The 12,513-nt window shown below is 43.6% G+C and overlaps 5 protein-coding genes across 6 annotated transcripts in view; 2 read left to right on the top strand and 3 right to left on the bottom strand.

Moving 5' to 3' along the window:
* LOC104812196 (ABC transporter G family member 11) overlaps positions 1 to 3,305 on the top strand; it is a 4,104-nt gene extending 799 nt beyond the window's left edge. The window contains exons 2-11 of the mRNA XM_010539231.2: positions 44 to 384; positions 692 to 981; positions 1,108 to 1,279; positions 1,363 to 1,485; positions 1,564 to 1,692; positions 1,809 to 2,003; positions 2,093 to 2,179; positions 2,258 to 2,530; positions 2,620 to 2,727; positions 2,832 to 3,305. Coding sequence (XP_010537533.1) covers positions 44 to 384; positions 692 to 981; positions 1,108 to 1,279; positions 1,363 to 1,485; positions 1,564 to 1,692; positions 1,809 to 2,003; positions 2,093 to 2,179; positions 2,258 to 2,530; positions 2,620 to 2,727; positions 2,832 to 3,185 — 2,072 coding nt within the window. The 3' untranslated portion in view covers positions 3,186 to 3,305. The remainder of the gene's footprint in view (positions 1 to 43; positions 385 to 691; positions 982 to 1,107; positions 1,280 to 1,362; positions 1,486 to 1,563; positions 1,693 to 1,808; positions 2,004 to 2,092; positions 2,180 to 2,257; positions 2,531 to 2,619; positions 2,728 to 2,831) is intronic.
* A 1,474-nt stretch (positions 3,306 to 4,779) lies between these two features.
* Positions 4,780 to 5,527, top strand: LOC104812195 (miraculin). Its single transcript, XM_010539230.1, has one exon. The coding sequence runs from the start codon at positions 4,806 to 4,808 to the stop codon at positions 5,412 to 5,414; it is 609 nt and encodes a 202-aa protein (XP_010537532.1). The 5' UTR covers positions 4,780 to 4,805; the 3' UTR covers positions 5,415 to 5,527.
* Positions 5,528 to 5,555: 28 nt separating this feature from the next.
* Positions 5,556 to 8,071, bottom strand: LOC104812194 (probable zinc metallopeptidase EGY3, chloroplastic). Its single transcript, XM_010539228.2, has 6 exons — positions 7,374 to 8,071; positions 7,002 to 7,199; positions 6,685 to 6,909; positions 6,357 to 6,595; positions 6,109 to 6,263; positions 5,556 to 5,997 (listed from the first exon to the last, which is right to left on the bottom strand). Exons 1-6 carry the CDS (start codon positions 7,917 to 7,919, stop codon positions 5,642 to 5,644), a joined length of 1,719 nt encoding a protein of 572 aa, XP_010537530.1. The 5' UTR covers positions 7,920 to 8,071; the 3' UTR covers positions 5,556 to 5,641.
* Positions 8,072 to 8,449: 378 nt separating this feature from the next.
* Positions 8,450 to 10,123, bottom strand: LOC104812193 (basic transcription factor 3). Its single transcript, XM_010539227.1, has 6 exons — positions 10,013 to 10,123; positions 9,425 to 9,492; positions 9,189 to 9,337; positions 9,043 to 9,099; positions 8,891 to 8,929; positions 8,450 to 8,804 (listed from the first exon to the last, which is right to left on the bottom strand). Exons 2-6 carry the CDS (start codon positions 9,490 to 9,492, stop codon positions 8,572 to 8,574), a joined length of 546 nt encoding a protein of 181 aa, XP_010537529.1. The 5' UTR covers positions 10,013 to 10,123; the 3' UTR covers positions 8,450 to 8,571.
* Positions 10,124 to 10,961: 838 nt separating this feature from the next.
* LOC104812192 (GDP-L-fucose synthase 1) lies at positions 10,962 to 12,507 on the bottom strand. Of its 2 annotated transcripts, none has more exons than XM_010539225.1 (2): positions 12,479 to 12,507; positions 10,962 to 12,262 (listed from the first exon to the last, which is right to left on the bottom strand). In XM_010539225.1, exons 1-2 carry the CDS (start codon positions 12,498 to 12,500, stop codon positions 11,304 to 11,306), a joined length of 981 nt encoding a protein of 326 aa, XP_010537527.1. In that variant the 5' UTR covers positions 12,501 to 12,507; the 3' UTR covers positions 10,962 to 11,303. The 2 variants fall into 2 exon arrangements, with proteins under 2 accessions (XP_010537527.1, XP_010537528.1); XM_010539226.1 differs by having other exon boundaries at positions 10,962 to 12,256.
* Between the last annotated feature and the right edge of the window lie 6 nt (positions 12,508 to 12,513).

The following is a 12,513-nucleotide window of genomic DNA, read 5'->3' as shown; positions in this document are numbered from 1 at the left end:
GAGATGGACCCACCCAGGCCAGTCCCCGCCACGGCGGCTCCCACCGGCGGCGGAGGAAACTTTCCGGCGGGCGGTCTGAGCCCACTGAGCGAGGCTATATGGAGAGAGAAGACTCAGACGGAGTTCGTCGGAGATGTGTCGGCGAGGTTGACGTGGCAGGACTTGACGGTGATGGTGACGTTGGGAAACGGCGAGACTCAGAACGTTCTAGAAGGTTTGACCGGTTACGCCGAACCGGGGACGTTAACGGCGTTAATGGGTCCCTCAGGTTCCGGCAAGTCCACTCTCCTCGACGCTCTCGCCAGCCGTCTCGCCGCCAACGCCTTCCTCTCCGGCACCGTTCTCCTCAACGGCCGCAAAACCAAGCTCTCCTTTGGAACAGCTGTTAGTTTCCAACAAAAAGTCTCAACCTTTGGAACATACATGCATGTGCCTCCATATATATACACACACACCCCTATCTATATGTATATGTGCTTGATTCATTTGGGTAGCACACTTTTTGTCATGGGGTGGATGGGTAGTTCTTGGATTTTTGCCATTCACAGAAAAAGTATTGCCTTTTGGCTAAAACAGAACAAGATTGTCTGGTTCTTTTGAAAAGAAAGATCTTTTGTTTCCTTAATTTAGATCATGTTTCATGTCTATAAGGTTTAGGTTCTGATCTATCCGTTTTAAGCTCTAATTACAGGCCTATGTGACGCAAGATGATAACTTGATCGGTACATTAACCGTGAGAGAGACGATCTGGTACTCTGCGAGGCTGCGTCTTCCGGACAAGATGTCGCGGTCGGAGAAACGTGCATTGGTCGAGAGCACCATAACAGAGATGGGTCTGCAAGATTGTGCAGACACTGCCATTGGAAACTGGCATTTGCGTGGAGTAAGTGGTGGCGAGAAGCGTAGAGTCAGCATAGCCCTCGAGATCCTCATGAGACCTCGGCTTCTCTTTCTGGACGAGCCCACGAGTGGCCTTGACAGGTTCAGACAAAGTCCCTGTCAGATCCTGTGTTTCCCAATGATGTTCTTCATTGGTTTTATCTTCTAAAAGAGTAACTTTGATTCAGTTAAATCCTATGAATCATCCTTTTCCGGTTTCTTGTGTAGTGCATCTGCGTTCTTCGTGACTCAAACACTGCGTGGCCTATCACGAGATGGGAGGACTGTGATAGCTTCAATCCATCAGCCGAGCAGTGAAGTGTTCGAGCTGTTTGATCGGTTGTATTTGCTTTCTGGAGGCAAAACAGTTTACTTTGGCCATGCTTCCGAGGCATATGAGGCAAGAACTGAAAAATCATTCCCCATAGAAAATAAATCTGAATCTGTCTAACAATTTAGCTTATTTCTTACATTGCAATGCAGTTCTTTGCACAAGCCGGGTTTCCATGTCCTGCTTTAAGGAACCCATCTGATCATTTCCTGAGATGCATAAACTCCGACTTCGACAAAGTTAAAGCTACCCTGAAAGGCTCCATGAAATTAAGGGTACTGAAAATTTCTCTGTCTTCAGATCATCATCATCATCTTGATCTTGTTGATGAACTCAGCCGTTTTCTTTTCCAGTTCGAGGCAAGCGAGGACCCGTTGGATAAGATTACCACAACTGAAGCTATTCGACTTCTCATAGATTATTACCACACTTCTGAATACTACTACTCCACTAAAGCCAAGGTCGAGGAGATATCCCAAGTTGTATGTACCCTTTAGCCCGTTTGATCTCCATCTGCTCCTTTCTTTGATGATCCCATTCTTTGATGTTTCATTTTGTACTAACGACCCGGATTGCTTCTGCAATCCATTGTCTACAGAAAGGGACGATTCTTGATTCGGGGGGCAGCCAGGCTAGTTTCTGGATGCAGGCATACACGTTAACCAAGCGTTCTTTCATTAACATGTCAAGGGACTTTGGATATTACTGGCTGAGACTTGTTATTTACATCTTGGTCACGCTTTGCATCGGAACAATCTATCTGAATATCGGGACTAGCTATGGCGCCATTCTGGTATTGTTGATCTTTGAAGCTAGGAAACAACATTTACCTTATCTTCTGCATCTCTTCTTGTAAGATCTTTCTTTCTTTGTCTGAATCAGGCACGAGGTTCTTGCGCGTCTTTTGTCTTCGGTTTTGTGACATTCATGTCAATTGGCGGGTTTCCTTCCTTTGTTGAAGACATGAAGGTGAGTCTTCTTTCACTTTCTTGTGTGATCAATCCTCAGAACAGAATACAAAACTGTGTTACCTGAAACTTTTTGCAGGTCTTCCAACGAGAGAGACTAAACGGGCACTATGGAGTATTTTCCTTTGTGTTAGCCAACACATTATCCGGAATGCCATTCCTGATAATGATAACTTTCATCTCTGGGACAATCTGCTACTTCATGGTTGGGCTGCACTCGGGATTCACACACTACTTGTTCTTTGTTCTTTGCCTCTACGCAAGTGTCACCGTTGTGGAGAGCTTGATGATGGCTATAGCCAGTGTTGTTCCGAATTTCCTCATGGGTATCATCATTGGAGCCGGTATTCAGGTACTTCCTCCTCGTCCATTTGCATCGTAAATTTCTTCTTTCAGGCTTTTCCCAGACCTCCTGAATCTGGGTGTTTTCTTTTGTCTCAGGGAATCTTCATGCTGGTTTCTGGATACTTCAGGCTTCCGAACGACATCCCCAAACCTTTCTGGCGTTATCCGATGTCGTACATCAGCTTCCACTTCTGGGCACTTCAGGTAAGGAAGATGAACTGCAGGGGAAACACTCATATATTGTCATGGCATGGATATGATTATACTAAGAGCTGTTCTAAATGATCAACCCATGTGGTGTTCTTCAGGGTCAATACCAGAATGATCTGAAAGGCTTGCTCTTTGACAGCCAGTCACCTAGCTCTTTCAAGATCCCGGGCGAATACATCCTGGAGAACGTCTTCCAGATCAATGTGCACCGATCCAAATGGGTAGACCTGAGCGTTATATTCAGCATGATCGCCATCTACCGCATCATCTTCTTCATCATGATCAAGGTTAATGAGGATGTCACGCCTTGGGTGAGAGGCTACATCGCACGCAGAAGGATGAAGCAGAAGAATGGAACTCAGAACACCACCGTTGCACCAGACGGTCTTACCCAGTCTCCTTCTCTTAGAACCTACATTGCCACTCGGTCCAATGGAGCTTACAGACGGTAGAAAGAAAGGAAAAAACATCCTCGGCATGCTATCTAAAATACTTCAAAGCATGGATTTGTCCAAAATAATCAATACAATCTTCTTCTTTGAGTGAAAAAAAAAACTTATGCATTGCTATAAGATTTGTTCTTCAAATCCAAAATCATCCGCTTCTAAAGTTCAGAATACACCTTTCCGAATCACGATTCATATAATCTCGAATTGATTCTCCTTCCAACAACACGATCTGGACAGCATCTGAGTAGAAGATACGATATGATTAATAAGAACAAAGACAAACCTCTGGGTGTTGTGGAAACAACGACAATGCATCATAATCTCTGTTTAACGGCAGCAGTTAACGCTCTGATGGAGATTCCGGCGGTTTTAGTCGGTAGTATCCTCCTCGGAATCGTGAATCTCCGTCCTCCCTTCTGGAATTCAACGTACCTCGCCGGAGTTTCTTGCCTTCTCTGTGCCCTTCTGTCCATCCGTCGCGTCGTAAACGCTGACGCGGTTACCAAATACCTGAAGCTTGTGGTAGAATAGAAGCGGTTGGTTTCATGGCGGCTTCCACTGCGTCGAATTGTTCCCCCACGAACGTGAGGAATTTCGCGTTGGGGAGGTGAGTCCGTTGATGCCGTTCATGGTGTTTGGCGTCGCGTCTGCGTCGAGTGGCGTTTTGAGCCTCTGGCTCCGCGGTCAGGAGAACGCGCGGTCATAGCGAGTGGTTAAATTAAATGATTAATTATCTTTATTGTAAGAAATTAAGAATATTAGGTATTCAGTGCCTGCTGTTGTTAATAATAATACAATTATGTGTTCAATGGTTCGAAATGCACAATGCGTTTGATTTGCATGGAAAAAACCAAACTCTTTGTTTTTAATTCTTTAGTGTAAAAAATAAGAATAAAATAAATAAAAAATATAATACTGAATTATGTTTTATATATTTTTTTCATAATTGTTGTTTATGTTTTATTAATGTTACGTTTTTTTTAATAAATAAATGAGAGGCAATTGCGTCACAGATGAACGAATATATCGTCAGGCTTCACCAAAATCGCACAAAATAAAATAAAATATATTGACCGTATCCTTATAAGAGAACAATATCATTCTCATCTCATTATCTAATATTAATTGCATATTGTGGACCGTTCAATGCTGGTCATGTGATCTGAATCGGATATTTGACTGGTAAACAAAAAAGAAAATAAGAACGCCAATAATATTATCCAAAAGTATATTTGATCTCGCTTCAATTTTGATTTATTCATCTTTAGATTTTGTATTTTTTGTAGTTTTGATTCAAATTTAAAAGCAGTTATTTTTTAACATTCGCTTTCAGTTTTTCAACTATTTTTTATTCAGATTCAAATCAGTTAATTTAAATTAAAAAATTATATAAAAATATTTTTAAAACAAAATTTAAACGGATTCAATTCGAGTTTTTTATTTGTCAAATTATCTCTATTTAAAAGAATATCATATCATTAAAAAAAATTTGTCATCTTATTTTAGATTTTATCTCGTAAAAAAGTCAAAGCCCAAATGTTCCTCCACGTCGCACGCACCGACATCGACATGGTCTCAAGTCTATAAAATGAACCAGTCATCTTCTTCTGTTATGTTCATACAATGAAGCTTCCGACAATGGCCCAACTCTTGTCCCTTCTCGTTACCTTCACCGTCGTCTCCGTCGCCATTGACGCAGCTTCGGAGCCTGTCCGTGATATCAGAGGGAAACCCGTTAGAGCAGGCCTCGACTACTACATCCTTCCCGTCGTCCGTGGCCGCGGCGGTGGCCTGACGATGGCAAGTGCCGGGAACAAGACCTGTCCGATGAGTGTCGTCCAGGACAAGTTCGAGGTCTCCCCAGGCTTTCCCTTGACGTTCTCGCCTTCGGACAAGTCCAGAATCGTCGGTATCTCGACGGATCAGAACGTCAAATTCTCAGCCGCCACGATCTGCGTCCAGTCCACCGTGTGGAAGCTGGAGAGCTTCGACGAGACGACGAAGCAGTGGTTCGTGACAACGGGAGGGGTCGAGGGAAACCCGGGTCGGGAAACCATTTCTAACTGGTTCAAGATCGAGAAGCTCGGGAACGATTACAAGCTCGTGTTCTGTCCTACTGTCTGCAACTTCTGCAAGGTTATATGCAGAGACATCGGCGTGTTCGTGCAAGATGGGAAGAGAAGACTCGCCCTGAGTGACGTGCCTTTGAAGGTTATGTTCAAAAGGGCATAACAGATTCCTCGTCAAGAAACTCCCCAATCAATAACACTGTCTGAATACATGAAAAATCTGATGTATCATCAATAAGATTCTCCAAGAATAAGTTATATGATCTATTTTTTTCACATCATTGCGTATATTAATCTCAGATGTATATATATATATATATATATACAGTACCAAACTGAGATAGGGTGTGATATGAGAGTTAGACTGGCTGGCTATATATACACATACATCTAGAGGTCGCCGCGGAAGAAGGGTCCGTTGAAGAACGAGGTGGAGAAAGTACCTCCGCCGTTGGGGAAGAGAGTAAGAAAGCAGATGAGGCCGAGGACGAGGCCCCAAGCGAACCTGTCGTCCCCGAGAGGGGTAATCTCATCTTTTGCGGGTACTTCTTCCCCACCCCGGAAGAATGTTGCGAATAATCCCCAGGCCAGACACAAGACACTTCCGCTGAGGCCTCCTATACCGAGCAGAAGGGAAGTGGCAAACGATAAGAGAGCAGCCGTGCTTCTACCGAACATGGCTTGAGCAATCCGGCCTCCTTCGAGTCTTCCACACGGCAATAGGTTCAAAGATGTCACCACCATGCCTGAAAGGTTATTACGTTAAGCCCGAAATGACTCGTAAATTGGAAGACTATAATACATTTTCACAGTAACAGACAAAAGAGTAACGAAAACGAACCAGGCTCGAGACTTACCCAAAAGACCGGCGAAAGCGAGTGGATCGACGGGAACTCCAACCCCTTCAACCGCGTAAGGTAACACATTCCCGAGGTCATCGGTATAAGGGCCGATGACAAATTGGATGAAAGATAACAAAGGATTGTTGTAGAAAAACTGTGGCCTTATATACCTGAGGAGGGAAATCCTTAAAAACATCAGAAAACATAATGATATAAAGACATCAAAAAAAGGAGTTCAAGAACATCTTGGTCTGAAGCATTACAATGCATTGTCACCGCCATTGAAACTACCATCAGATATAAAAGCAGCAACCACAAGAACAAGCGAAGTGAGGTAAGCACTTGCAGTACGTGCCACAGGAATATCAAATAACGCCTTCTTGTTCGGAAGCAACGACTCGTAGTTGTTTATAACTCCGAGGCATCCAGTCCAATTGGATGGCACCAGAAACGACGGGCTTAGTTTAACACCATAACGAGCAGCCGTAACTCTGGTTGCTATCTACACAACATTACACACAACATAGCACATTTTCAGCTCAGAATTTACGATAAAAGGCTCAATCTTTCAAGATATTTCTCTTCACGAACCTCGGAGACGCCCAAAATGGCGAGGAACCCGCCAAAAAGGGGGACTACGTTAGCGATGTAGTCGTCGAAGGTGGCATCGGGTTTGAGGAAGAAACCACTCATAAGAGCAATGGTACCGAAAGTCGCAACACACAAGGCGATTGCACTGACATACCCCCAGGGAGTGCTCAACCTAGAAGATTCAAACTGCAGATCTATTTCGGCTTTCGGTTGCACCATACATACCTTCAAGAACAAGAAAAACATAAGCTTTATCGAATCTGAGAGATCTAGAGAGCAAAGTTTACAAGATTGAAGTGCCATGATATTGTTGTTACCTGTTTGGTGATCTCATTTGACTTCTCTTCCATGAACCACACAACAACTGGCCGGCCAGCTGCTTCAGAGAGCTTTGCCTCAAGCTTGGGAGTGACCTCTTCAATGGGTTTCCTTAGATTCCCAATGAAAATACCTCCATCTCCAAATCTACGAACGTCAGTTGCAAAGAATGTGTCGAAACCGAAACAACTCTTTAACTGCAACAATACTTCAAAGTAAAGCAATGAACTTCATGGATTCACCAAAGCATGATCCAGATATCTAAATCGCTATAAGCAAGGCATAAGAACTTCAAAATATGATACGATTTCTAAGGACAGATGCAAACTTTTTTTGGCAAAATCGGAACTTGAGATCATCATTTGCCATACCTTGTTGAGATCAAGAGCCTTGAAAGTCTCCTCTGCCTTCTCAAGCCTCTCCTTCTCTCTGGTCAAACTATCGCGCACCAGGCTGTTGAATATCGCAATGATCGGATTCCCACTGCTGCTCTCTCTGTTCAGCTCCTTCAGCTTCCGATCAGCTCTCTTCTTCTCGAGCTTAATGGCGGCTTCGATCGATGGGTTTCCCATGAACTTCTTGAACTCCTCGTCCGTCTTCCAATCCATCTCTTGCTGCTTCATCTTCTCCTCTTCTTCATCGCTTACCGGTGACGGCGGAGCTTCGTTCTTGTTGCCTTCCTCGGTCGCAACCGCCACCGGAGAAGAATCGTCCTTCGTCGGTTCACGCTCTTGCTCATGTCTCAAGGAAAATCTCAAAGGGTTTCTGCGTATCGATGTGTATGATCTATTTCCCCAGGGTTCTGAAGGTTTTAGCGATATGGGTCTGAGAGAAAAGACGTTTCTGCCGCACAAATGATGATGATGATGCAAGTGGTGATAGGATCCAGAGGGAGCAGAGACGAAGAGAGAAGCCATTGTTACGAGGATTCAGTGAGGGGAGAGAGATTGGATGGAGAGGAGACATGGTGCTTATGCGAATATGAAGGGAGAAAGAGGAAATGTCTGGAAAGTTTGAGAAGAAGAAGGTTTTTTCGAGTTTTGATTTTTACAGGTGGAATGGTTTCTACAAGAAAGAGCCAAAAGACACGAGGATGTCTCCCTGTGGCTTTCTTTCATGCCGTTCATGAGCAGACAACTTAGGAAGGACCAGACCCATCATTCTCATCAATGGATCAAGTCTAATTTAATAATTTATCCACACCAATTATACGATTTTTAGTTTCTGATAAAATAGGCATACAAGATGGGCGCCATAACGTGGTTACCAATCCATGGGTTTGCCTTTGATTCCATAGCATGAATCACCTTCACCCCAATAAAAGTTCAAGCAAAAAGCATCAGAAATCACAATCAGGACGAAGAGGATTGTAACGAGAAAGATTGCACTACAAAACTAAGCTGAACTTGTGAAGGTGAATCGTTGTTCCGACCAAAACATCACGGGGATAAACAGTCTTCTGTTGCATGCTTCAGAGAAAAAAACAAGAATCTGGCAAAGCTCGAAAAAGGGGGTCGAGCAACAAAACATTATAGATTATGTCAATCCGATAGTTTCCAGGAGCATTCTTCAAGAAGCTTCGGTTTTGGGCTGAGTCTCTTCGGCAGCAGCAGCAGGAGCGGCCGGCGCAGCAGCCTTAGGCTCGCCCTCTTCGGCAGCCGCCTCAAATGTCTCTCCCGCTACAAGCTCTGGGACATCATCGTCATCTTCCTCTTGGCCAGCTCCAGTGGCCGCTCCCGCACCAGGAGCCTGTTTCTGGAACTGCTCTGCTAGCTTTTTCAGGTTGTCCAAGTTATCCGGTCCTGGAGATTCAATGCCAACCATATTCAAGGATCATTGGTTTACAAGATGGGAGCATAAACATGTACAAGCTGTTAATGGTGCATACCGAGATGGCTGATAATCTGAGGAAGGATGTCTTGCAATTCTGCATAGAAAATTCAAAAGTTAGAATTTAGATTACAGTTTACGGAACAACAGTTCAAATATGGATAAGAGAAGAAACAAGAGCTCGTCAGTATATAGATAAAAAGGCTATACTTTTGGTCTGAGGAGAGCCACTGACAACCCATGTGTTTGCAGCAATTGAAGCTTGAACTGGATTACCATTGAACCAAACCTCGTTAATACAAAACACATTCAAAGAATTCAAACTTGACTACAAAATAACCTTAAACCAAGTATACCTTTAGGGTTCACAAATTGAATAACTACATCATCCTTAAAGATGTTAACTTCTTCAATCGCTGGAATGGCATTCACACCGATTCTTTTCAGAGTGCTCTGCAGTCTCTTGTCGTCGGTTGTAGTGGTCTTGTGCACGGCCTTCTTCTTTCTACAACCGGATAATTGTTTAGAAAACATAATCTCAGAGAAACAACAGAAACCATTAAGGTAATTTTATCATATCACATGCAGATACCTTCTTACTGTACCCTTTCCGCCGGTACGGACGGTGTTAGCCATCTTCATCAACTTTTCCCGATTCATCTGCAAGTAAACAACAGAAACATAAGCACGAAATGCATCAAAGGAGTCATCGATTCCCACAACAAAATGAAATAATTATACCAAATGAACTGAAGCATTTACACATTTCACAAGACCTTTCATGATCAACATACTCTATAAGCAACAACCATTAGATCTTCTGTCGTCCCAACTGGGAGTCGCTAACATAAAAAGGAATAAGAAGCGCGGCACCAAGAGCCACGAAGCCAGAGGCCATTGATTTGGATGCGTAGAGAAAACATACATATACACAAATACCCTATGAAGCTACACATCAAACCCAGATTTCCATTTCAAATCCGAAAGCACTAATCATACTTCATCTTGTAGAGTCCGACACATAACTGGATAGATCAAACTGAGAACCCTAATTCTATTCAGGAAGAAGATGAATCAGCGAAAAATCTAAACTTACGACGGCCCAATAACCAAGAAAACCCTAGAACGAACCCCTTCAAACGACGAGCCGGAGAAGAGAGATTCATGCGAAAGGTTTTACCTTCGAGAGATTTGATTTCTAGGGTTCTTCCTTCTGCGAAGGGTATAAGAAGATAAGAAAGAGAGCGGCGCTGAAGGAATTTTGCCCTTTCGCTAAAATACTAGATGCGAAGCAGAAGCACACACTTCATCGTAAAAAAAAAACCATTATAACTTCAATCAACGGTTGAGATCTATTTGTTGGAAAAAGCTCTTGTTCTACGCCGTTAGATCATAATGGATCCTCTGGATTTGATTATGGCCCATGGGCCTAAATTCTGTATGCCCACTTCTCTAGTACAATACATATTTTTTTAAAGACAACAAAAAATATAAAAAAGGCATTTTTTTCCAAAAAAAAAGGACGTCCCTTTTGGATTCGTTAATATTCACAAAATTATATTTGTTTATAATTTTATATTAGATTTTTGTCAAGGACAATCCACCCTTTTAATACTTTTTATGTCTTGCTGCGGATCCAAAAACCTTTCAAGAAGTCATGCTCTGTCACTGGCTACCATCTCATATCGGAAAAAATACACAACACTGTATATAGATATACCCACGAACGAAGAGAGAGAGAGAGAGAGAGAGAGAGAGAGAGAGAGAGAGAGAGGGAGAGAGAGGGGACACGTCTCTGGCATTACTCAATGGGGAGCTCTGGTTTTTATCTTCAACATGACGAAGTCCAAAGACAGTCGTTTGTGTTGGCACTCTCTGGTCCTTGTTTTGGTTCCAATGTTCGGTTTCTACTTCAGTTCAGTGTTTTCTTCGGGCATCTAGACTTTAGTGTCCGTCCTTACCTGCATTCTTCCGACTGTTCGTTCACTGTTGTCCCGTTTCTTCTTCAAGTTCAAGCTCCGACAACAAACTGCAATCACACATCCGGATTCTTCCTGCAGAATTTGTAAGAATCCAAGCTATTCTCGTTGCCAACACAAGACAAGACTTTTGGTCCAAACCCACATTCAGCTTTTCACAATTTCAGCTGTTCAGCTTCTGTTGCTCCATATATATGCATATGAGTAGAGAAAGAACACGGAAAATACGAGTTTTTCCCCCCCGAAACAGAAACTTATCATGTCACTGGAATACATCCAAAGAAACTGATTACAGCTTACATAGCTGAGTATCCAGCATGAGATCTCAGTGTTCTTGTAAACATATACTTGCATATGCAATGTGGATTCTTCAAATTAGAACAAAAGGAAGTGCACACAGAAGATCCATCAACATAGATAAAAACTTAATAGAATTGCCTCATGAAGAAAGAATTGATCAGAGGGTAATTAGATTACCTGCATGAGCTTGATTCATTTGCTGCACACATTCTCCAAATACCACTCGTAAGTTTGACGGAGCCCATCTTTGAGAGAAATCTTCGGTGTCCAGCCCAAAGATGCGAGCTTTGAGCTATCCATAAGTTTTCTGGGCGTCCCGTCTGGCTTTGTGGAGTCCCATCTAAGCTTCCCTTCAAATCCGACGACTTCCTTCACCAGCTCGGCCAACTCCCTTATCGTTACTTCCGTGCTACTTCCTACATTTACATGCTCCAATCCGCTGTACTTTTCCATCAAGAAAACACATGCATCGGCCAAATCATCGACGTGCAAGAACTCCCTCAAAGGAGTTCCTGAACCCCAAACCACCACTTCCTCGGCCCCGTTAACTTTTGCTTCGTGGAACCTCCTCATGAGGGCAGGAAGTACATGGGAATTCTCTGGGTGGAAGTTGTCATTAGGGCCATAAAGATTCGTGGGCATGCCCGAGATCGCGTCCCAGCCATGCTGAATTCGGTATGCCTGGCACATCTTAATACCCGCGATCTTGGCAATGGCATACCACTCATTAGTGGGTTCAAGAGGGGCAGTAAGCAACGCAGACTCTGGTATCGGCTGAGGTGCGAATTTGGGGTAAATGCACGAAGACCCGAGGAAGAGCAGCTTCTTAACGCAGTGATTATAAGCGGACTGAATGACATTGGTCTGGATCTGGAGATTAATCCCGATGAAATCAGCTGGGTACGTGTTGTTGGCATGAATGCCACCAACCTTAGCCGCTGCAAGGATGACATAAACTGGTTTCTCTTGTGCAAAGAAGGATTCAACATCGGCTTGGCGAGTGAGATCGAGCTCGGCGTGGGTTCTAAGGACAAGATTGGTGAAACCCAGTTGCTGGAGCTTTCGGACAATGGCAGATCCGACCAAACCGCGGTGACCGGCGACGAATGTCTTGGCAGATTTGTCAGACAGAAAAGAACCCGGCACTGCTTCTGCGCAAAGTCACGGATTTAGAGATTTGGGGTTTCCATATTTCAACGATCTAATCACTATACAAAGGGATTCTATCCTATTGAGCCTAGGCAATACACAAGGGGAAATTTTTTTCCAATAAAGTTCCCATCTTTCGATATGCAAACTAACAGCTTCCAAGCCCAACGTCTACAAATGGACTTTGTTCTGATCAGAGAGAGAGAGAGAGGACATACCAGAGCCGGAGGTTGCCGCCATTGTCGAGGGTTCG

The sequence above is a fragment of the Tarenaya hassleriana genome, unplaced genomic scaffold (genome assembly GCF_000463585.1).
Source record: "Tarenaya hassleriana unplaced genomic scaffold, ASM46358v1 Cleome2, whole genome shotgun sequence".
NCBI lineage: Eukaryota > Viridiplantae > Streptophyta > Magnoliopsida > Brassicales > Cleomaceae > Tarenaya > Tarenaya hassleriana.
This window is presented reverse-complemented; position numbering and strand designations above follow the sequence as displayed.